A 23,638-nucleotide genomic window follows, 5' to 3' on the forward strand; every position below is an offset into this window, starting at 1 on the left:
CTACATATTGTTTATTTTAATAAACTAGAGATGAACTAACCAGTTCTCCTCAAACTTCAATAATAAGAAGAGGCTTACCACCAGTTTGCTCCATTCCATGAAAACTCAAACAAATAGTTGATCAAAGAATCAGCACATTTCTTTTTAGGCGCTGTAGTTTTGATGGAATAGGTGTTCCCTCGATATTCAACAACAAACGCAGACGGTTCAATGGCTTTGTGGGTGAACAGTCCTCTCCCTAGAATGAAAAAAGTTAACATTTAGACACTATACCCCTTTCCCACCAAAATTAGCGTGTTGACGTGGGTTTTTCAGACCCGGGAACACCCTCTTATAGATGCCGATTGGCCAGTAGATGCCAGTGGAGTATACTCCTGTCGGTCTCTTTTCTGTTGCATCACAGTCAGACGTCACAAACGCACTGGAAACAGGGTTAGTAAACAGTGAAGATGTTACAGTGGTTAGGTCTTTATTGTATCTATTACTCATTCAGTCTGTGTATCAAACTCGGGGCCGACAAATCTGGAAAGATGTTCGCGTGCTGCTTGGATGGAGACGGGCGGAATTTGTAGTTGAGATGACAAGGAGTATAGCATCGCGCAAGAAAGGGGGCGGAGATTAGCGTGTTGATCAGAGCCGAGTAGTTACCCGGGTCTACTGCAGAGCCATTTGAGCCGGGTCTGAATGCCGATTGTAGCCTTTCCCATTAAGCAAAAAAGCTGGGTGTTAGCAGGTTTTTTGACCAGTGGGAAAGCGGCTTTACTTAGAACTTAAATGTTCACCAGAGTTCATGGTAATTTGCATGACAATGATAACACAAAAAATAGGATCTTATAGGAAGTAGTGACTCCCCCAGCCTGTTGTCAGTTAATACTACCAATTCCTTCAATATCAATACAACAACTGTTATTAGAAGAGAATCTCCTACCTTTAAAGGCATCAATATACCTTTCCTCCAGAAAGGGTTTGTCTTTACAAGCAACTATGTGATCCAGGGCATCTTGCTCAGGAGTCACTTGCCGTCTCTCCTTCTCCATGTCAGCTGAAAAAGTATCCAAAGATAATAAATTAGATTTGGATGATATGAGAAGTGCTGGGCACACTCGTCTTTGTTTTTACATAGCAAATAATGCTATGTTATTTTTTAATTGTATAATAACATAGCAAAAAATTATTTTGCTGTCTGTCCCAAAAGTTTGTCTTGAAATGGGGAAAAGGGTTTCAGGTACGCTGCTCCTGTGGCTTGTAATCTGCTTCAGGAGGATTTGGGTCTAGGGGAGCCGAACTCTTTAAATCTTTTTAAAAGAGGGTTGAAGGCTTTAGAGGAAGATGCATCAGGTTGTAGATGCTTTGAATGACTTTCCGCTATGTGCCCCAGAATATGCTCACTTTTTTTTTTTTGTATGTCTGAAACTTTGTTTAATGTGCTGCTGCTAACTTGGCCAGGGCACTCTTGTAAAATAGACTTTTAATCTCAATGAGACTTTTCCTGGTTAAATAAAACTGCAAAATAAGTTCATTATCCATAATTCAGGCATTACAGTTACTCTGACACAGAGAGAAGCATAGAGAATTATATGGCATAAAATAGAAGTAAGAAAAATATCAAATATGTGCAGTATATATACAATAAAATAAGAGATAAAGATTAAATGCTGAGAAGTGAATCTATGGTGATTAAATATGAATACCAGAATTAAATATAATTACCTGAATAAAGTTAAATGCAAAATAAGAATTACGATGCAAAAGAGTTATATACATGAGCAGAATAAGGCAGTATTTATGTAGAGACCAGAACATATTGCACAGTTAAATTATTGCACAATTATCCAGCTTATCTACAGTATGAATTGTGTTAAGATATAACAGAGAATGAACAGTATAAGGCAGTATTTACGTCAACATAATGCACAGTTGAATTATTGCACAATTATCCAGCTTATCTGCAGTAAGAATCATGTGAAGATATAACAACAGAGTTGTTTCTCACTATTGTTTACAATGTAGCTACTGCACACATGCCTTGCTAGCATGCAACATTAACCAGCAAGAGGTGAATTAAGTGGAAGCTAGCTAACACTTTAACCATTGCGTTTGACTGAAATATACTTAAAAGCATACATGTTTTAAAATGCAACGTTTACCTTTGCTTCAATATCTCAAAGTAGAGGCAAGAAAAGCAACTGTAGCACTATGGCGGCCATCTTTTCTTTCTGTTTCGTCTTTCCAGAGACCACGTGACATTGACGCAGCAGTCTCAGCAGCCGGTCGCGGGAATCACATCCAGTCACCGATTGAAACGTCACAGCAAGACTTTAGAAGCCGCGAATCGGCGTCCGTGGATGTCTCGGCCACGGGGAGCAGCCGTGGACAGTCAAACACACGAAATTACTGGTTTGTGTGGATTACGAGGACACACATCGAAAAAAAATTACGTCCTCGGTCAGTTATCCCCATGTTGAAGCCAATTGCTTACAGTTTTAAGCAGATACTAGGAGACACATATAGATATTCAATTACTTGAATCCTGTAGCTGTGGACCTCCATAGAACAACAACGTTTTGAAAGGTTTTTATTCAAAAAAGAACATACAATAGAAAACATTCAGAACCTTGGCAGCCATACTCTAAAGACTAGGGGTTAATATAACCAAGATATACATTAAGGGACAGTACTTCCTATATTTTCACAGAATAACATGTTAAGGTAACAAGTCAATGTTTCATAGGATGCTTTGGATGAGATAGCTTGTTCAAACTGGCACTCGACAAACAGAAGTTGTAAGTACAATCAAATACCGTTCTCTAAAAGGTGGTCAAATCAATTCAAAAGTTGTAATCCCAAAATCAACTTAACAATGGTGATAAAATTGTGTTTGTCAGAGTGGACAAACACAAAAGATCAACGTAGTCTCACCTTCAAGTGACTACAACTTTCAATGTAAAAAAATGATATCATGGCAAGATGGAGCAGCCTCTGGAACATCAATTATACCAGCAGGTAAGGAAGGAAAAATCCACCAACATTTTACACTTGTTATAATCAAATCTGTGATTTTGTATGGATTAAAGGAATTTCCAGTTTTTCTAAGAATGACTTTGTAACAATCCACAAAAATAGAGGGTCTGGTAGAACAAATGTTCTCTTTCTATCAGACTTACGGCAAACGATGGGTTAAAACGAAACTGCAGGTTTGCAACTGAACACGACGGTTCACAGAAAGAAGTGTCCAGTTTGTCTTCTGGGGTGGACGTTTGATCACTGAATCGAACAGGAATCAACAGTTTCTGTAGCTCTTTCAAACAAGGATGACAAAACCCACGTTTTCACAGGAATTTGAGGAATCATAATATGTGGAAGGAAAAAAGTAGTACTGTTCGTGAGAAGGAACCATTCAGCAGACAAAACACAAAAGGACAGCTATGAGTACTGCTGAGCAGTAGTAAACAGTCTGAATGCTGAGCGGAGTCCATCCTAGCAGACACTGTGCGCTTGATGAATTGTTCTATATTTCCTGATCAACACATGGTTTGGAAATCATGATCTTCTCTGTAGTTCAGCACATTGTAAATATGTATGAGTTTGTATTTGTGTGTGTCCTGTTCATTCATGTTTATTGGTTCTTGTTTGAATGAATGTTTCCGTTAATCTACAAACATTTACATCACAAGCTGCTGCATCAGTAAAAGGTCACTTCTGTTCTCTCCATCACTCTGAATCCTCCTCCTCAGGTATAAACGGTGGGTCATCAGTTTTCCGTCGCTGCTCCGCCCCTCCCTCTTTCCTCATCCTGATATGCAACTCTCTGACGGTTAGGATGCGGATGAGCATGGCCTCCATGGTGCTGTCATCCAGAAGGGTGGAGGAGAACCACAGGGGGCTGTTGGGGACGCAGCAGCGCTCGGGGTGAAGGTAGAACAGGTTGGTGCGCTGTTTGACCGACTCCGAGCTGAGTGGAAGAAGTTAGTTAATGTCAACATGGTAGCACTGTGCAGGAAGTGTCATGTCAGTACTAAAACTTATACAGAAACATAAAAGGACATTGGCAAAGCAACGCACCACTTGGAGAGGTAAAATTCATAAAGTCTGACTGGACAGCGGAGAGGGTTCTCTGTGTTCTCCATCATCTCCAGGACATCCTCTTTACTCTCCTCCTCCTTTCGCTTCTTTGCTGGAACATCTGGCTCTGAAGGACACAGTACACACACCATTTCTAATATGAATAGTACAACAATACACAAACAAAATGTGCAATCAATTACATTTTTTCCTTTAAAACCACAACATTTGTGACTGAAGGGGACTGTTGATTATAATACTTTAAGGCTTTTTATCCACCAAAGCTTTTTTAAACCCCGAGGTCAGATTATTTTCTCAATTCACTACAATGGGTGTGCTGCAATGTGATTGGACGGGTGGGTAAAAAGGAACCAGCAAGCGTTTTAGCCATGTTGAAAATTTGGCTTCTCATAGTCACAACAAAATAATGCTGAATGAGCCGTGCTCAGCTCAGAATCTATGCTAAAAGCCTTGGGCAGGGTTCGTAAGACACGTGTAATATCTTCAGGCTTCTCTTCATCCAGAGCGAGGTCAAGAGAAAGCACTTTTCCTTGTGCCGACATTTTTTTATTTTTTTTTTACTTCTGGAGACTTCAGAAACCAGAAGCAGCTGAAGCATCCCAGCTAAAAGAGAGAGCCTGGCCTTTTCAGCAGTGATAAAAACACTTTGGTGGAAGAAAAGCCTTTACATCTGTTATTAAAGCATGTTGTGCAAAACAAATTGCAGTATTTCATTCTGAACTTGGCCATATTGGTACCTGACTCGGCCTCGTTTATGGATATAGGAGGGTAGAAGCGCAGGAAGGTGGTCTTAGTGTTGTTCGGGTTGGTTTTTGTGCAGCGCATGACGTGTGCGAAGGACAGCTGACGATGCTGCTCCACCGTCGTGAAGCCGAAGAATTTGCAGCAGAAAAAAAGCAGCGTGTTGAGGAGGACGATGGGGGAGTACGCCCCCAACTGTTTACAGTCCCACAGAAACTCCTCCTCCACACGGGAGTGGATGTAACCTGCAAAGAGAGGGAGAGGCATCTGTTACACCTCTTGTAAAACAGAACCTGACAGGAACACAAACTTAAATATTTACATTTTGAGAAAACATCTATAACTCACCGTTAGCTGTGATTGAAGGTTGGAAACCTCTCAGCATGTTAGTGAACTCAGTGGAGAACTTGTTGTAGAACCGATCCATAAATATGTTCTCCACACGACCGTTCTCAAACAGGTACTACAGAGAGATAAAAGGTAACAGGGTCACAATGAGACATGTTTATGAAGCACAGCAGGCCTCTTCTGTTGTGCATTAAGTAAGTGAAACATGTCTTGCCTGTTGAATGCCGAGGCAGAGGTAGAACAGGCTGTCGGGGGAGTACTGCTCTCCGTTGGGTCGTTTCACCTCATTGATGAAGCAACAGAGGCCGTAGCTCAGCTCAGCAGTGGTGCACCGAAGAACATCCTCCTTCAGCTCCATGGGGCGAGCTGAAATCAAGATTTAAGATGTCAAATACTAACAAAGGTTGAAGATCTGGCAGATGCGTTTGGTTCCCCTCCTCATCAGCTGAACGGACTTACAACCAAAGCGTGGCTTCTCCAGGTTGGGTTGTGTTTGCCTCCACTGGATCCATCGTTTCCAGGCATCGACTCCATACTGGCTCTTCAGTTTTGGGATTTCTACAGCCACAGTCTTGTTGGAGGAGCCTTTTTTAGCCTCAGCTGCCTTAGCCGACCGCTGTGGCTTACGACCCTTGGACAAAGTGAAGATCCAGGTGAGACAAAATGACCTACAAATCTAAATTATTCTCCAGCCCTTGGTACTTATTCCCATGTTCCTTAACTATTTTCTTTAAGATCTATTTTTATTGATTGGCAAGAAGAGCTAAGATGCTACTTTTATATTTACCCTCTTTTCTCTGGCTTTCCTGGGAGCCTGTCTTCGTCGTGAAGTTGCGGGCGGAGGGCTCGGGGATCGACGGGCCTGCTCTCTTAGCTCGGCCATCCTCTCCAGAGTTTCTAAGAACGACACCACAAGAAACATTTGACCATCAAAGATAAACCAGGTGCTCTGCTTTATATAGAAATACAACTTTGTGTCCTTGGTGCACTCCCATATCCAATCTCCTCACCAACAGTGAAGTCAGCTTCGACGTCCATTGGAGGCGGTGCTGGAGGCAGGGGCTCGGAGTAAGGCTCACTGGGCATGCCCACAGGAATGTCTAGTATCTGGTTGAGCTTCTCGTGGGCGTACGGTCGACTGGGAGACCTGAGACCTGCATCGGAGGAGCCGTCCTCCCAGTTGTTGAGGAAACTGGCCAAGTCTTCCGTGTCCAAGTCGTCACTGTAGTTGCTGTTGTGATCTGTTAAAGGAACCAGAGAGGAACTCTTCAGCCTGCACAATAAATATCGAAATCATTGAACACGTGGAGGATGGAAAAAGAGGTGTTAGACTTAAAAAGCCTCTATTTCCCCTCTTCTTTACCGTGCCCTGTTTCATTTTACACCGTGCCCTTAAAAGGGTACAAAACAGTTTTATTTTACCTTCTGTCGCAGGTGCTTCTTGTCTCCCTCTCTCTTTTTCCGCCGCTTTCTCCTTTGGTTTCTCCTCTTTTTTCTCCCCATCTTCTGCAACCATCTCAGCCATGAGGATGAGCTCTGCCTCGAAGGGGTCGGACGGGATCTTTTCTTTGATCTCCTGGATGGTCTCCACGATGCGTTCAGCGCTGTCCATCGTCACAGGAAGGAACATGGGCACTGGCAGCTGTGGTGGACATAGTAAGAATATTGCAGCCTGTGAGGGTTTGCTACCAGGACAAAGATGCTGACTATTTACTTTACTTGTAGTCTTGTATATACATTTTGTTTTCTAAACCTTACAAATCAGATTATTTATTTATGAATGAATTATGAATTTCAAAATAGAGCAGAGCAGTTTTTTGCCAGAGGTATTTGTACTCTTTGTCATACCGGTAACGGCAGGCCGACAGGTTTGGGGGTACACTGGCTGTACATGTTCATGGGTACAGGAACATACACCGGCACAGGGACGGGCACAATCAAGATTTTAGGCAAGACATCATCTATACAGAGACAAAGAGACAAAAACAGTTTCTTAATGTAACTACTGAATACAAACTTTTCAAGCCGGCACAAATCATTTTGAACTGTGAGAAAAGAAAAGAAAAATCTAACACCAGGCGCCTGGAATATACAAATGATGATTAAATATTTAATACAAACACTAGCAACGACTTCTGCAGCCTGGTTCTGTCATGTTTTGGTGATTTTTACCCGTCTGTGACTCGACGTCGGCCGTCTGTGTTTTGCAGGAGACTCCTTTGTTCTGCACCAGCGGTCGACAGAGCAGGGCCTTGTTTTTCAGGATTTTGGGGGCAGGAGGAGGAGGATGAGCTTTCACTGTGTCTGTCTGAATGCTGATCTGAAAGACAAAACAAAGACAATTAGACTAATGACAAGTTTATGGTAGAGGTGACCACAACTGCCTGTCTTTAAAGCTCCTGTGAGGAGTTTTTCACTGGTTATGAAACAGACTGAAATTAATTCTGATGACTCTATATGAGCTATAAAAGCAAACCAGACCATCAACGACGAGACTGATTATTTCACTATAGTTATTTTTAATGCCTGAAACCGCTGGTGGGGGGTAGGTGTCAGACGAAGCAAATAACTGTACGCTGCCTTTGTTTGTGATACATATGACTGAGATGTTTTGTTAAAGACTACCACTTTAAGGGCCAGTTCGACAATTTTCAACCTCAGTCCTATCATGCTATTACGGGGAGCTAATGCCATTACGGTAGGGGAAAAAAATGCAATTTGGCTCTGTGCCTTTGGAGGATGCTATCCGCTTCTGCAATGGGCCCTGGAAAACCTTCACCAGTCAGACTACGTAAAACACGTCATCTGGCGGAGGTTTTCCAGGGAGCTCGCTAAACTACACTTCCTTAATATAGGACGCCCGCCTCCGATGTCGTGTCTTGTTCAAAATCGTCAGGTTTGAAATGTAGACTGCAGATCTGAAGATTTTTTAGACGATCCACCGGTATATTCTCGTTGTATTTCGGATTCTGTAACGCTCTGAGCCCTTCCTTGCAGTGAAACAGAAGTATTTCACTCCAGCGTCTCTCGCTGGGCCGTTCCTTTCAGAGGGAGGGGTGCAATGCACGCTGGGTGTTGTAGGAATGTAGAATGGGCGAAACCACGAGCTGTTTGTACAACTTTCTCCACAGCTATGGAGCCAATTTCAAATATCATTGCTTCTACCGATTACAGAGAACACCAGCTTTGTGGCTTTGTCAAGGGGCCAATTGCTCCTTTCAGTAATGTTTGTCCACAGATTCAACATGAACTGAAAGTTAAGGAGCCTTAACTGTAAAATAATGCCCAAATGGAGGCTAACATCTATATTTCTTTACTCATTTGTGCACTTTTTTCTGACTGTACATATTTCTATGAATTTAACTGCTTATAAAACACATTTAATGTATAAGGCAAACTTACATGTCCATAGTCCTTTGATTGGAAGTTAGCTGCTGTGCCTGTGGGGATAATAAAAAAAGGTATAACCATTTTACAAACAACACTGACCGGTCACTGAATCAGACATAAATAAGATGAAGTAGGGAAGTCCCGATTTTTGCTTCCAAATCCCGATCAGATCGTTACACTATCCTAGATAATACAGCTGCACAGTTTAAACTACAAGAACAATCAATGAAATGTAATTGTTTCACTCGCAGTACTTGAGGCTTTATCAAAAGGCATTTCTTGTTCTGGTTTTGGTACCAGAATAAGTCCAAGCTCAGCTCTCCAATTACAGACATGAAGCCCAACAGAGAGGCCAGTTTACTGCTGCACTTGGTGTTTTGCTACATGAAAGCTTTGCAATGAAAACAGTGGAACAGCTGACAGTTGATCAGCTTGAATCGGGACTTCCCTAACATCAAGATGTGTGTGTGTGTGTGTGTGTCGTTGTGGTGTACTTTTCTGGGTAGTTCCGTCAGAAGCACTGGGTTTCCCTGTCGGAGGTCCTGCAAGTGACATAACGTTGGCGATGACAGGTGTGTCCTCCCCTTTACCTGGAACACCAGAAAACACAGCCGAGTCAGGGCGGTGATTACGGCTTCACAACATTTTAATTACCATAAAATTCAGTGTGTAAGGCGCACTTTTACTTTTTTTAAAGTGGGCTGCATCTATACCAGTGCAACCAATATACCAGTATAAAAAGGCAGAGAGAGGTATGTCATTGTGTTACTGTATTTTACCCAGACGACGGCACTATGATCTAGCTCAGTGGTTTTCAAAGTGGGGGCCGCCAGGGGGCACTAAGGGGGCCTCAGAAAATCGGAGGGAAGATAAGAAAAAAAATGCCAAAAAAAAATTTTTTTTTTTTTTTTTTTTTTTAATAACCATTTTTCCTGAACCATACAACGAGTAAACTGCTGTAATCTCGGATTCTCAAATTCAGCTGCAAATTCAGCATGACGACGTCATAATCTGTGTAGACCTGGCGGTTGTTATCAAGCTGCTCTGCTCCTCAAGCTTGCGTGTAGCTAGCTAGCGCAAAATGGACAGGTTTTTGACAACAAATAGACTGAAGGAGCATATTTTGTAGCATTGTCTGTGGGTTTGGGGGTCCCCGGCCAGAAGCTAATGCTGTTTGGGAGGCCTTTGCATGGAAAAGTTTGGGAACCCCTGATCTAGCTAACGCTTCGTCGCGGATATGTGGCGTCATTATCGCCAGTGCAGCCGCCATCCTCACAACAATCAACGTTATCGTAGGCTGAGCTCAACTACCGCAGCGGTAGCTAGCAGGGTTGCAAACTCAACATGGTGAAAACAGATGGTAGGATATAATTTTTGTGTTTTGAATGTGTTACAAATGAAACTAAATTGAAATAACTTGTTTTTATTAATAATTAGCTATAGATAACCTTTTTCCCCATCTGTGATACCCCCCCAAAAACCGACTGCGACTTATATTCCAGATTTTACGGTAAACGTCATAATTAAAATAAAAGTGATATCGATAATACTCACATTTGAAGCCGTCACCCTGCTTGGCCGCATTATCGCAGCAGAACTGCAGCAGACACGTCAGGTCACAGAAGTGTTTGACCTCCCCTAGCATGGGAAGACTCTGCTTCAGCTTCCCTTTGCGGCCGCAGGTGTCGCACTTTGCAACCTGACAGGAAACAGTAACATCATCCTCATCACCGCCATCTTTTTATTCTAACCCTGATATTAAGGAGCTGCAGAGACTTTTGCTTACATGGCAGAACAGCATGGTGTATTTAGACCTGCACTCCTCCGAGCAGAACTCCTCAGTGGAGCCTCCGTACTGCGCCGTCACCAGCTTCTTGGACATGCGGTGGCAGTAGACGCAGGAGCTGCAGTGTTTCCTCCAGCTTTTAGTCAGGTCGTGTCTGAAGAGGAGCTTACAGCCTGAGGAGAGGAAGAGGAGAAGCTCAGGGACACTATGCAGGATTATTTTTCAAGCTTCACGCCTCTGAAGATGCTTTGACGTCCTTACCGTCGCTGCAGAAGAAGCAGTCTTTGTTGTTTATCCTCTTGGCGTCTCTGGTGATCTTTTCGATCTTACAGTATTCACACAGGCTGGTCACAGAGTTGGCTTTCTTGAACTCGTGAGAACACTCCACGCTACACACGAACACCAACTTATCCTGCAAACACAGAGATGGTTAAAACGATAGATCATAGCTACACAGAAATCACGACTCTGAAAGGTGAGTTTGCAATTACGGCTGCTAAACAGTACGTCTGTTTTGGCTGTAAAAACAGGTACACCTTGCTAAAACTGAAGCAGTGTAATACAACAGTCCTGCTATGAAACATACCTTTTAATTCAGTTTATGTTAAACATCATGGATGGGTGTACATTTAATTTCATGGCCATAATAAAGTCTTAAATCTGTCGTCATGTTTACAATAGTCATCACGTCCTTTGATCAATGCAATGAATAGTTATTCCTGTGGCTGTAGGTATAAAAAACACTGCAGCTATAACACCAGCTGCCTGTCTAAGGAATATGAAAGTGACAGGTGAGCAGACCGGAGTCTTTTTTGTACCTTGATCTGGATGAGTTCAGGTTTAAAAGTTATGCTGCGGCTGCACTGGGGGCAGTTCAGTTTTGGGTGTCCTTCGGCGGGTTCGACGGCCTGGATTTGGTTGGATCCGATTGGCAGCTTGGTGAAAACATTCACCTGTTTCTGGGATTTCTTGAACCTTTCCTGTGAAGCAAAAAATATATTTACAAAAGTGTTGGAAGAAAACTGCTTTTGCTGAAATAAGATGAGAGTGACAGAGGACAGTGCAAGTTAAGTTCTCAGCTCTGAAACGGACTGTTAGAAAGCTGAAAGAGCAATAATTTTGTGTTGTGCAATAATAAGTGTTCTGATAATCTACACATGGGTCTGTATGTGACTGACTGAGTGACTGAGTGACTGAGTGACGGTACTTTCACAGCTGTAGAGAGAGGGAGTTGCGACATCGCAATGGCGGATCACGGAGCATATTGGACCTCCACTGACGCGACTCTCCGTCTATACGGCTCTGGACACTTTGTTCAGGGAGTAGGCGGGGCTGCTCCTCCGCTGCTCATCCGCTGTCCTCACCTACGTCCGCAGCGCGCACCTGCTTTCAAACACGTTGTCATCGGCCTCCTCCGGTCCTTGTAACACATTGCCCACAAAAGCGCACACTGACCTGATGCTGGCAGCCACATACGAGGTTTTGACCTAGTCTTGTTAATTATCTAAATAGTTGCCATTTAAGTAAAAAAAAAAAAGATTCTGTAGATCAATTAATCAACTCAACAATCAATTTATGTCCCGGTCACTCATTCATGACGATATATCATGTACATTTTAGGCACAGGGTTAACACTCCAAGGAAAGGTCAGAGATTAAAGAGATTAGGTGTTTAAATTAACACCATTTGTCCGTTTGACCGTATGATATCTAATATTTTTTTATATTTCCACGTGTGTTTTTCTCTCACTTTCACCACAAGTCAGCTGAATGACCTGTGAGTTGGCCCTGCGCTAAGATTTTATAACTAATTTATGAGAACGGTGCACACTAAACCCCTCTGACAGTGAAAACATGAAATGCGTCATCTTAGGTGAGAAACAAAGGCATTAAAATGTGAGAGCAACAGCTGAAACGTAAAGGCGACGGGTGGATGGCGGTCTCCACTTTCAAGTGTAACGGCTCTGAGAAGACACGAAAATGTGGATGTGCATATGAATTACTTCTGCTCGAGTACATCGGGACCCCTACAGGCAGAAAACCTCCATACCTGAAAAGCCATGACGCAGGGTAGAGAGCAGAAGTTCCTGATGGAGGTGTCCGACATGGCCAGGTGGTAGGATGGAACTGTGTTTTTCCCACAATTATCACAATTCAACCGAGAACCTATGCAAAAGAAAAAAAAGTTATATATATAAGATCATGTCCATGAATGCAGCATTTAATGTCAGCTAAAAAAATCCGTCATATGAAAGCGTCGTACCTGAAGCACTGACGGTCTGGACCTTGTACGCCATCACACAGCTGCTGCTACAGAAGAGATTCACCGAGTCGTCTTTGTTTTTGTTGTCCACCATTTCTGACAACGGCCGCTTAGTGCGACACATCGAACACGAATGGGTCGTCTTGGTTTTCTATCGGGAAATAAAGAGAAATACCAAGTTAAGCTAGCAGCTTTGCCTTTTTGCACCTCTACTACAGGCAGAAAGGTAAGTGTACTGTCGATGTTCATACCTCTTTGTACTTGGCCAGACACTCTTGATTACACAGGGTTTTGTTGGCGTCTTCCAGCTTCAGCATGATGGGTTTGTTGTGGCAGTAGGAGCCGCAGTTTGCACAGCCGGCCATGGAAAGGTTGTTTACTGTGCGGAAGCGGTTAAAGCAGGCGTCACTGCATATCTTATGGACAGAGCCACTCAGGATCACCTCGTGTTTGCTCTGCAGGAGGAATAACAAAAGAACAATGAGTGTAGATTCTGAGATAAATCCTCCAACTTAATGATTTCTTTTTGATAATGAAGATAACGGTTACTTGGAGCCCTGTTCTGTTTGACTTACAACACAGTATCTGGTGCACATGCTGCAGAGGGACTGTGGTGCGGTTGGTTGTGTTGTTTCTTTGGGGTTGGATGATGGTCTGAAGTTCGCCGGGTTTTTCTTGTAGTTGAAGGCGGTCAGGCAGGTCTGACTGCAGAACTCCTTCATGGCTCCTTTATTATCCGGAGACAGAATGACGTCCTGGGGCCGAAATATCAACCTGAGGACACGAGACAGGATAAGATGAATAAGAAGGTCAGTTCAATCGGGCAATCCTCAGGTGAGAGAGATGAGGACTCAGCTGCACTCACTTCTGGCAGTTGTGGCAGATCTTGGTGTTTGCTCGGCCTGTGGGCAGAGATGACGTGAGGCAGATGGTGGAGCAGAAGAGCGCAGGGTTGCCCTTCTTCTGGAAAGCTGTCTGTCCCTTCTGAAGGCACTTCTTGCAGTTGGAACAGTACATGAGCGATGTCGGGGGGTTGATGATGGGCAGCGTTTGGGTTTCAGCAGCGGGGGGCACGGAGTACACCGATCCGATCCTCAAGTCCTCCTGTCAAAGACATAAGAGTGAGGTCTGAGGTGGTCCGGGGATTCAAGATCCATCTAATTCTGACTGAAGTCAGTATGTTCATACATAGTTTATTGAACACGTTTTTGTCTCCAGAAAATGTCAGCTCAAACCTTTGTTTTAAATAAGATGTGCGTTTCTTACCTTCACAGTGTTGGGCTCGTCCTTGACGCTGGCCGTGGACGCAGAGGATATCTGAGCTTGTTCGTACTCTTCGTCTACAGGTTCATCCTTCACCTTCACCAAAGGCGGCGAAGGAGATTGGTCTGGCTGAGTGGAAGCAGGTAACCTTTCCTATCACAGGGACAAAGGGAAGAAATATGTTGCTGTTGTTTGGACTTTAACACCCTGAGTTCTTTCTTCACTTACAGGGAGGTGTAAAAACCCAAACATGAAATACTAAAAGGCGTTAAAGCTGGAATTAGACATTTGAGAGTCTGTTTTAACGCTGAAGCAGATTTTCTTACTTACTGTGTCTAATTTCGGTATCGATAGCTTAACTACTTTCATCCCGTTCACTGTGGTCGCTGGAGATGAGCTGTGACTTCCTACAGAAACATGAGCCACACAAATAAGGGGGGGGGGGGGAATAAATGCATGCAGATAAAAAATAATTGATTGAGACTTCCATTTGGCATAAATATAAAAAAAATAAACCAGATAAAATGAATGATAACTCAATACTGCTTCTAAGAACAGCCACCTGCTCTGAATCCTCTCACCTGTACTGGCCGTGGCTTCAGACGATGGAGATGAGCTGGACCGCATCGATCCCATAGCCGTCTTAACATCCTCCGCGGTTAGTGGTAACACGGTTGGTTTCACATCAGTTTCCTCCTCTACAGAGTTGCTGTCCTCTGCCACGGAGGCTGGGAGGGACATTTCAAATGCAGAAATTAGTGGGTGCTTCTGATGCAGCAGAAAATGTCTTTTAACTGGAGATACAGAATTCAAGTAAACATGTTAAAGCGCTTCTGTCCTGCTGAACTGTCCTTGAAAAGTTTGCAATTCTGTAGCTCACACTGTACTCCAACAGCTCTGTGAGAGTGGCAGAGTTTCCCAAAGAGAGGTCAATGAGTGACAAATCCTTTTTCATCCGTCACACAATGACAACAAAATTAAAGTGGAATATTTAAGTGCTCAGACTCAGATTCCTATCCAAACGTAGCAATATCAATCAATGTGTGTTTTCATTCAAATCCATTTTGATGTCTTTAAGAGTTCGATCAAAGAGATTAACAGTTGGTGGTGCGAATTGTCCAGCATTAGACAATTGCAGAAGAAAAGGGCGCAACAAAATGATGAGTTAAAGAGCGTTCCAGGGATGGAAAACCCTGAAAACAAAACACACATACACGGGTATTTTCCAAAAAGTAACTTTTTCTCTGCGTTTTGGCCTTTTGTCCACACAAACGCCGTTTTAGGTCCCTGAAAATTGATGTTTTGTAAAACTACGGCCAGGGTGAAGACTTTTAGAAACTCTGTTTCCGTGGAGACGTGTCGACGGGGTAAACGGCGTTTTTGGCTCGTGACGTCAGGCTGTGCGCCGTTATCTCCTCATGAGGCGACATTGCTTGCATAATGAAGGACGTGACAAAAACTGTGATGTGTAACAGGACGTTTTTACATGTTTACACATATATGTTACTCGTCTACTATATCGAGGCGTCGGGATTCAGATTTTTTCAGACTTTTGACTTGCCGCGATTCTTCTTCTTTGCATGACTGTGTTATATCGCCGCCTGTTGGTGTGGCATTTTCGTGTAAGCGTTTTTGCCACCATTCTTCGTGTACATCAAGATTTATTCTCCAAGGGTATTTCCATTGTACTCGTATTTGGAAAACCGACCTTAAAAATATCACTTTTTACCCCCTTTGAGGAAAAGAAGTAATTTAAGCCTTTAAAGCAAAAAGACAAAGCAAGCAATGTAATGTATTCCTTTATGTTTGAAAGGGATCATTTTCAGCCATAATGTAGTAGATGCATTAAACAAGTAGGTCTGTAAACAGTGTTCTTTCTAGCAATGATTTTGAAGTGTTCACTTCTATGAACTATTTTGATGTTTTATTCCAAAAGTTCTTATTTTATAAGGAAAACATAAATATGAAGCCACTCTTTGCTGAAAAAGAACTGAACTTTTGCTTAATTTCAATTAACTTTCGTTGATTTTACATTTTTCATTAACACAAGTGAAAACATCTGCTTCACTTTACCTGATTGGCTGCTGTCCACATCCATCGAACTATCCTGTTTATCCTCCTTCATCTGAGCTTCCTGTTCCACCTGATCCACCGTACCAATGTCCATCATCTCATCAAGGTCGTCCACTGTAGAAACCCTCAAGTTACAGCCAGGAGACCCCTCTTTATCCGCGTTCATCTTTTCTTCTGTGTCAGTGATCTCCTTGTTGTTGTCCACATTTGTGTCCTTGTTGACATCAGGTCCTGCTGGACTGTCCTCTGAGTTTTTGTCACTAAGTCCCACATGTTCTTCATATAACTCAAACTCTTCCTCCGTTTTTACCACAGTTATCTCTTTTTCAGTGTCTGAGGAACTACCTTGCTCGTCACCTTGAACCACGACTTTGCTGACTATCTCATCTGTGGGAAAAGATGACTGTGACAGGGATACGGGAGAAGGATCAACGGCATCCTCAGCTTCTTTAAGTTCAATTTCTTCCCTTTTCATTTCTTGTTCAGTCACAAACTTTTCCTCCTCTTCGTGATCCGTGTGTCCGGATGAAGCTCTGTGAACGAGCTCTGGGTCTCCAACAGCCACTGATGCTCCTGCCTCTGTAACAGCTTCCATGGACTCTCCGTTTGTCGCCTCCATTACCTGTGAAAGAAAAACAAGGTTTCTTACATTGATATTCTTGTGTAAACAATCCTTAACAACAGGTAACTTTGTGTATGTGTATTTGAAAAAAAAACAACAAGCCTGATTTAAAATTTTCAGACTTTTTTGGTGAAAATTAATTATTAAGATGAATACAACTGCAGAGCTGACTCCTGTTTAATATGTCAGAAATGCTCATACATAAGTCCTTATAATCAGTTTCAATGGCTGATTATGCATGGCACTCCTAGAATAGTGTAGATGGGTCTTCTCAGTTTGATGGATCCCCATATTTTTCTGATCCCTGAAACAAGGAATGGGTTCAAATAATCAACTGTTCACAGAAGCTACAAAGAAGTTTAGAAACGGTCCTATTTGTATTTTCATTTTGATGTCACTATAACCTGTATGAGTGTGGTAATGTTGTCAGTAAATTAGTCACAAGTTTCTGTCCAGCAGGAAAAAGCTACGAGCAAAAACATGCCACCACTGACAGAGAAGAAAACAAACTTCCGCTCCATAATGAATTTAAAAATATGGTATAATTAGTTGATAAAACGGCCAGTGTTGCTGTACAGCCATTGATGGAGAAAGAGTTACATTTTATGTCTCTGTTTTTATAGCAAGAGCAGGTTTAAGGGGCTATGTGCACACATAGGTGGACTCTTCCCTTAAAACTCTGCATGTGGTCTGTATAACACTTATTTGACTTTACTATTTAGCTAGTTTTCATGTGAGCACAGTCGACATGCAGGAATAAAAGTTTAACACCAGGTGAAGCAAAGATAGATTACTCTTTTGAGTTTGTCACATTACAGAAAAATATGTGACTAGACACCCCGCCAAATTTGTGTGATGATGGAAATCACCTATTATATACAATTACAGTTCAGTCCAGGAGTACAAACAGGAGTATTCTCTGCTCTGACACATTGTGGGTGTGTTGTTTGAAGTCTGCTCACCGCCCAATCAGCTCTCAAATTTGTTGGACAGTCAACGGACAAAATTAAAACAGGCGGGGAAAAAAAGAATAAACTTACCGGTTGACCAACTGTGTCCCCAGGATAAACGGATGGCACAGCGTCGGGCTTCAATAAAAGTTTTTTGGCAAAACCCATCCTTTTTTGTGTAAGATTTAAAAAACTGTTCTCTTGAAAATGGCTACTGCAAACCAGCGTTTTCTCTGAAACTTTGACTGGGGCATCACGATTTCTCCAGATAAACTGCACCCATTTCTCTCTGAGTTTTCCATCCTTCGGTAACAAGTGAAGGCTCACCGTTTTTCCTTTCGTATAATTACAGCCGAAAACAAAACACGTCTCTGCCATGGTTTAGTGGCAACTTGTTGAAATTTAGCTAGCTTGAAATTTAGTAGTTAGTAGTTAACGTTAGTAGTCAGTTGGCATAAATTACAATGACAGTTACAGGTGGCTCACACAACGTACAAGTGCTTGTAATAGGTTGTACATAATGATATGCATAGCGTCACGGTTTGTGACGTCTCAAACCCTGCCTATCTGATAACGTGTTGTTCAGCCTGTCCTTGGTACACTGCAGTTTAAAAGCAGACAGGCCCAGCCATGGCGATGGCTGCTTACGTTGTCCCTGATATGTCTTGTAGCACATGAAAAACACCACATGGAGATGTTTACAAGGTCAAAAACTGGATTTTCACTGGAGGGGATCTTTAAATAATGTGACAGAGCTTGAAGGCTAATGTAACTACCACTGGTATTTTGTTACTCGAGATATAGAGCCATAGAAGTAGCGCTGCGGTAGCGTTTTAGGGTTTATATATTGTGTGGGAGTCACGCTGCCAATAAAGACCTTAAGACACCAATTGTGGAAAACGGCATAATGTCTAACTCCACAATCCAGAAATATATATAGTTGAAGGCCCCTTTACATGTGTTCGACAACTATTTTCCAACATATTTAATATGCACAACACAAAACACATATCTGACTTTGCTTAACCCGGTCTTTAAATTTTGTGAGATTGTATTTCATCGTTCTTGCATAGAGCGTGGTATTTTTCTGATTCTCGCGCAGTCTCACTACATGGAGAGTTAGCTTGTTGCTGATACAACGTTAGCAATACTGCTCTTGCAATGTAAACACACCTAGCAATACAACAGCACAGATGTTTAGCAATGCAAAGCTGCAACCTAGCGTGAGTTTGACACGGTTTGGTTTAACTACCTCTGTCTGAGTCGCTACCATAAACTCAGTCATGTTACGATGACATGTTGACCAATTAAATGACCTGTAAATTCCCTCACCGCTGGCTAAGCTATGGCTAACGTGCTCTCATATCTGCACACCCCTCTCCCTGTTAGCTCGCTAAGGTTAGCTAGCCTTTATAGACTATTAATATGTTCAGCACAAATCACTAACCACTATGCTTATTCAATTGCTCTCCGGGTTGAAGCTACTCTAGATGTACCAGTTTCTTTATATAACAACGTTATAAGGAATGTACACAGCCGTTACAACGTGCAGAACATTACCGCGCGAGCGACTTGCACAGACGAGACTTGATTGGTGGTCAGCCGTAGCTGTCCATCGCCTGTTTCCGTAGCCGCCATGTTTGCTCCAAAACCCCGATTCTTGAGTTTGCCAAATAAAATGTCACTTTCTAAACAACACTTTACATGCGTGAATTACGTTGATATTGGTACCTTATTGCATGTTTTGCATCATGTCTTGTTTGCTGGAGAGCGCTGGTCTTCTTCTTTTGATTGCTTTTTGGCAGTTATCAAACTTAATGAGCTCGCTACTGCCCCAGTGTTGTAACGCGTGTACTGCCCTAACTCTAATATAGATGAACGTGACCAACCAAGCATATTACCATTGCAGCACAGGCTAATTATTGCAATATTCATCACTTTACCAGACCGTATAGAACAGCTAGATAACGTTGGGCAACGGGGAAAGGGCGCATATAGCCCGGTTTACGTGACACAAGAGCATCATTTAGGGTAGTTTAGCCTAATTTTGCCAACGTAATTTACCTCGCAAGAGACGCTTCTTACCATATAAAATAAGCCAAGCATTCGTCTTATTGTTGATAAAATGCCTATTACAAATATATACACTTACCGGAAGCAGGCGCCGCTGCTGTGACTTTCGTCCTGTTGGCACCTGGAAAGCAAGGTCTGGCACTGCATCTGCTTTCAGCATAGCCACTTTAGAAAAACCCATATCCACCTCCATGAGATTGGAGAAACAATCTCTGGAAAAGTGACGGTTGCATAACCCAGCTCTACGCGGGAGTTCACGGTCCTGTAGGCCCATTACACGCAACCACCGGCGCCTAATTTCTAGGTTCGCTGGAAAAAAGTGCAATCCGGATGTGCTATTGCAGCCCGGGAAGTAACATTGCCGACCCATTCTGGCACCTAGCTAAAAAGTACTAACACTTATTAACGTACTAACTACTATATACTTCCAACTATAAAACTAACACTTAACTAACCTATGATAACAGTACAATCTAACTACTCAATCACTAAAGTTACAGTTATAATCAATCCTCTGCAGTTCTCTCTATTCACTTGACACCCCACAGTTTGCTGAACCAGGTGATGTACCTTTTATCGGGTGTGGTGACGAAAGCAGCCACTACATACGTCACCACCCACCAGATCAGCCAATAGAAAAATGAATTTGCAGTAGCCGGGTTTCAACCTGTAGAGGGCGGTCGCTATGCATATTTCTTACACAATTTGTAGAATTCAAACACTTGGCACTCAAATGTCGAGATTTGGACCTGATTTGATCTAAACTCTACTAAATACCCACATACATAGGTTTTCAGCTGAAAAAAGTGGTCTGGGGGTTTAGTTACTCATTTACACGATGCAAGTAACTCAATAATAAAAAATCTACAATAAACCGGACTGGTCCCACAACACGGATACCCTTATCAAGGAAGGGACAGAGCAGGCTGTTCTTCCTGAGGAAAATCAGATCCTTCAGTGTTTGCTCCTGAAGACCATCTACCAGTTTGTATTGGCGAGCACACTGTGCTCTTAACTGTGCACTTTGCTGTGGTGTGTGGCGAGGCTAACAGACTCATCAAGCTGGTGAGAAAGGCCTGCTCTGTGGTTGCCCTTGAACTGGACAGTCTGGAGTCAGTGGCTGAGAGGAGGATGGAGGACAAAATTAAAGCCATCTTGGACAACCCCTCTCACCCTCTCCATGATGAGCTGTGGCCGTTGGGCAGCACATTCAGACAGTGCCTCATCCCACCAAGGAGCAGAACTGAGTGCTTTAGGCGCTCCTTTGTACCCACTGTCATCAGACTGTACAACACCTGTTGAAGCCACAAACTGTCATCCTGCTGGAAAAGTCCCCCAACAGACAGTCACTCTTATCACCGTCACTCTTCATTGACTCTCTGCTGGTCTGACTTATATACTTGATATATTATATCTTCATATACTATACCGGACCTACTCTTTTCCTCCATATTATACTGCACTATATTATACTTTTAGCATTACTATTATTATATACTATATTATATTCTAGTATTCTATATGTATATATTCATATTATACTATACAAACTGCACCAGACTGTATCCTGCTGGTTGTTATTCAGAGTCTAAGAAAAAGGGAATTTGCAGCTAGTCTAAAACTACAAAAAAAACTACAACAGAGTCTCCAAACTGGTCGGAAATGCCTTTAAAGCTGGATGAATGGCTCTAAATAAGATCCAAGTCTTACTTTAGTCAAGTTACCTATTTGTATCTGGATACACATTTACATCATTAAAAATAAGTAACAGAAACATCAAACGTTACTCATATGGTGTACTGTAAAATAAAAGAGGCATCAATTTAATTTCAATATACTTAATTGATGTGAATGTGATATTGATGATATTGCCAAAGCATTAAGAGTTAATCAGATTAATAGGAAATTAAAAGTCTAATTCATTGTTTTAGGTGTTGACAGTTTTATGGTTTAGAGTATGCGTTTGTGTGAAATTCAAGGTGTTGTTTATTTTGGGATTATAGTCACTTTGTAGAGCTTTATGGGGTATGATGTTTATTGATTTTTTATTATTATTTTGCTAATAATATTACCTCCACTCTGTCTGCAGCACTTATCTCCGCTCTCGGATCAGCATTTTTCTTTATGTTGAAGCGCTTTATTGCTCGTCTTGGCCTCTTTGGCTGGCAGTAGTCATCCCGGTCGAAATGGTCACTGCAGACCCGAGGGTCTGCAAGGCGCAGTGTATTTACAGGAGTGTGGGGATCCATTTGCAGTACAACTAGCCACAACTTCAGCGTGTTCACATCGGAGAACGGCAGTTGATGTAAGCTTTTCGAAGTGTAGCTACTCATTCTATTGCCACAATTTGGAAATGAACACATTCGAACCATTGTTGTTGTTTCTCTTATATTATATATACAACACAATAACCAACAAACGGTACTTGTCTCTTCTTCTTATGCGTCTTCTCGTCTTCTCTGACTCATCTCTCCTTCTTCCTGCAACTACTGTCTGCGCGAGATATGAGCGAGACTTTGTTACAGACAACAGAGCATAAGGTAAAGTAGCATGGCAGCCACAGTGTTGTCAGAGACTTATTATAACGACCTGAGCCTGTCAGTAGCAAAAACAAGCGCTTTTAGTGGCTGTTTATTGGCGTATGCCCGGTGCCCCGTTTAGTTACATTGTATCTTATTTCACGGCGACAGGTGTACCAGATTAAGTGCTTGAATTAACTGGTGACGGTCCCAGGTGTGTGTGGGCGTGGCTTATGAGTCCGTTGTACACAAATGACTCTACTCCTTCGCTGCTGTATTTCATTAATTAATTGGTGTCTTTTGAGATGTTGTAAGACACACAGTTTCCTGGAACATTCATTTTTCTGTGGACAACATTACATGACAATAGTGGACCATACACTCTCCACCGCTGATCGCTTCTGTTTTCTTAAAATAACGTAATGCCACGGAAACATCGAGTAACTAGAGAGGATAGTCAAATCGGTGAGCGCGTCACAATAACTCAAACTCAATACATCTAAAGCATGAGTCATCTGTGGTGTAAAAGAACACATTAACTGGTCAGCTGAAGTTTGAATTAACTTGTGGCGTTCCGCTGTTTGTGGCTGTGGTTGCAAAGGCGATCTCAGAACTCGTCTTATGATGCCAGAGCACTGACGTGCACGGGTGACAAAAAGTTATCCACAAGTCATTAACTCTTAAATTTAGTTTCTACGTTGCTTGCGTATCTTGCTGCACAGTCTCAGGGAACTCCAACCTGTAAATCAGTTTAAAACGATGTCTAATGTAAGTGACTATGTCGATACTTGTTCAATGAACAATGAATGTTCCAGCAAACTGTGTCTTAGAATGTCTCAAAAGACACCGATTAATTAATGAAATACAGCAGCGAAAGAGTAGAGTCATTTATTTCGTCGTTTGTGTACAACGGACCCATAAGCCACGCCCACATACATCTGTGACCGCCACCAGTTAATTGAACACCAGTTAAACTGTGACACCGGTGCTCCCTCCCTGAATACTGGATCGATTTCAGTTATCCTTTAAGCTTTATTGACATGACATCTGACATGTGTGTGCTTTTTGTGTGGGGCGTCACTGAGGCCATACCAAAACAATAATAAAACCATTACCTCACTTTTGTGTGCAGCCAGAGTATCCATTCTTGGAACAGCAGTTTTCTTCAGGAAAAAGTGTTTTGGTATAGTGGCTCTTCTTTTTGCCTGGCAGTAGTCCTCCCGCTCAAAGTGGTCACTGCAGACCCGATAATCTGCTTGTTGTAATGTTTGGACAGGGGTGTTTGGATCCATTTGTAGAATAAGCAGCCATAACTTCAGTGTTTCCATATTCGTCAAAGGGAGTCTATGAAAGCTGTGCGGAGCGTTGCGCGTCATTCTGTTGTCACAATTCGGAAATACACAACAACGAACCATTTTCCTTTTTTACCTGTAAAACAATACACTTTCTGTAATACAACACACTAACTCACGTTTTCACCGTTCTCTTCCTGCAACAAGTCCTCTTAACGCGAGATTTCAGAGCGAGA

At 42.4% G+C, this 23,638-nt stretch overlaps 1 protein-coding gene across 3 annotated transcripts; it reads right to left on the reverse strand.

Moving 5' to 3' along the window:
- Positions 1-2,619: 2,619 nt before the first annotated feature.
- On the reverse strand, positions 2,620-23,245 carry LOC138608923 (zinc finger MYM-type protein 4-like). Of its 3 annotated transcripts, none has more exons than XM_069681512.1 (27): positions 23,226-23,245; positions 15,947-16,568; positions 14,455-14,601; positions 14,204-14,280; positions 13,877-14,026; positions 13,476-13,714; positions 13,186-13,384; positions 12,862-13,065; positions 12,611-12,761; positions 12,398-12,513; positions 11,167-11,328; positions 10,610-10,760; positions 10,349-10,521; positions 10,117-10,261; positions 9,057-9,152; positions 8,575-8,612; positions 7,345-7,492; positions 7,021-7,133; positions 6,595-6,814; positions 6,183-6,413; positions 5,960-6,069; positions 5,632-5,803; positions 5,387-5,538; positions 5,173-5,287; positions 4,821-5,069; positions 4,063-4,189; positions 2,620-3,952 (listed from the first exon to the last, which is right to left on the reverse strand). In XM_069681512.1, exons 2-27 carry the CDS (start codon positions 16,563-16,565, stop codon positions 3,712-3,714), a joined length of 4,545 nt encoding a protein of 1,514 aa, XP_069537613.1. In that variant the 5' UTR covers positions 16,566-16,568; positions 23,226-23,245; the 3' UTR covers positions 2,620-3,711. The 3 variants fall into 3 exon arrangements, with proteins under 3 accessions (XP_069537613.1, XP_069537611.1, XP_069537612.1); XM_069681510.1 differs by lacking the exon at positions 23,226-23,245 and adding an exon at positions 19,250-19,313; XM_069681511.1 differs by lacking the exon at positions 23,226-23,245 and adding an exon at positions 17,609-17,676.
- Between the last annotated feature and the right edge of the window lie 393 nt (positions 23,246-23,638).

The sequence above is a fragment of the Semicossyphus pulcher genome, unplaced genomic scaffold, assembly GCF_022749685.1.
Source record: "Semicossyphus pulcher isolate SPU_LCO1_2020_fin unplaced genomic scaffold, fSemPul1.0.p SCAF_5, whole genome shotgun sequence".
Classification (NCBI taxonomy): domain Eukaryota; kingdom Metazoa; phylum Chordata; class Actinopteri; order Labriformes; family Labridae; genus Semicossyphus; species Semicossyphus pulcher.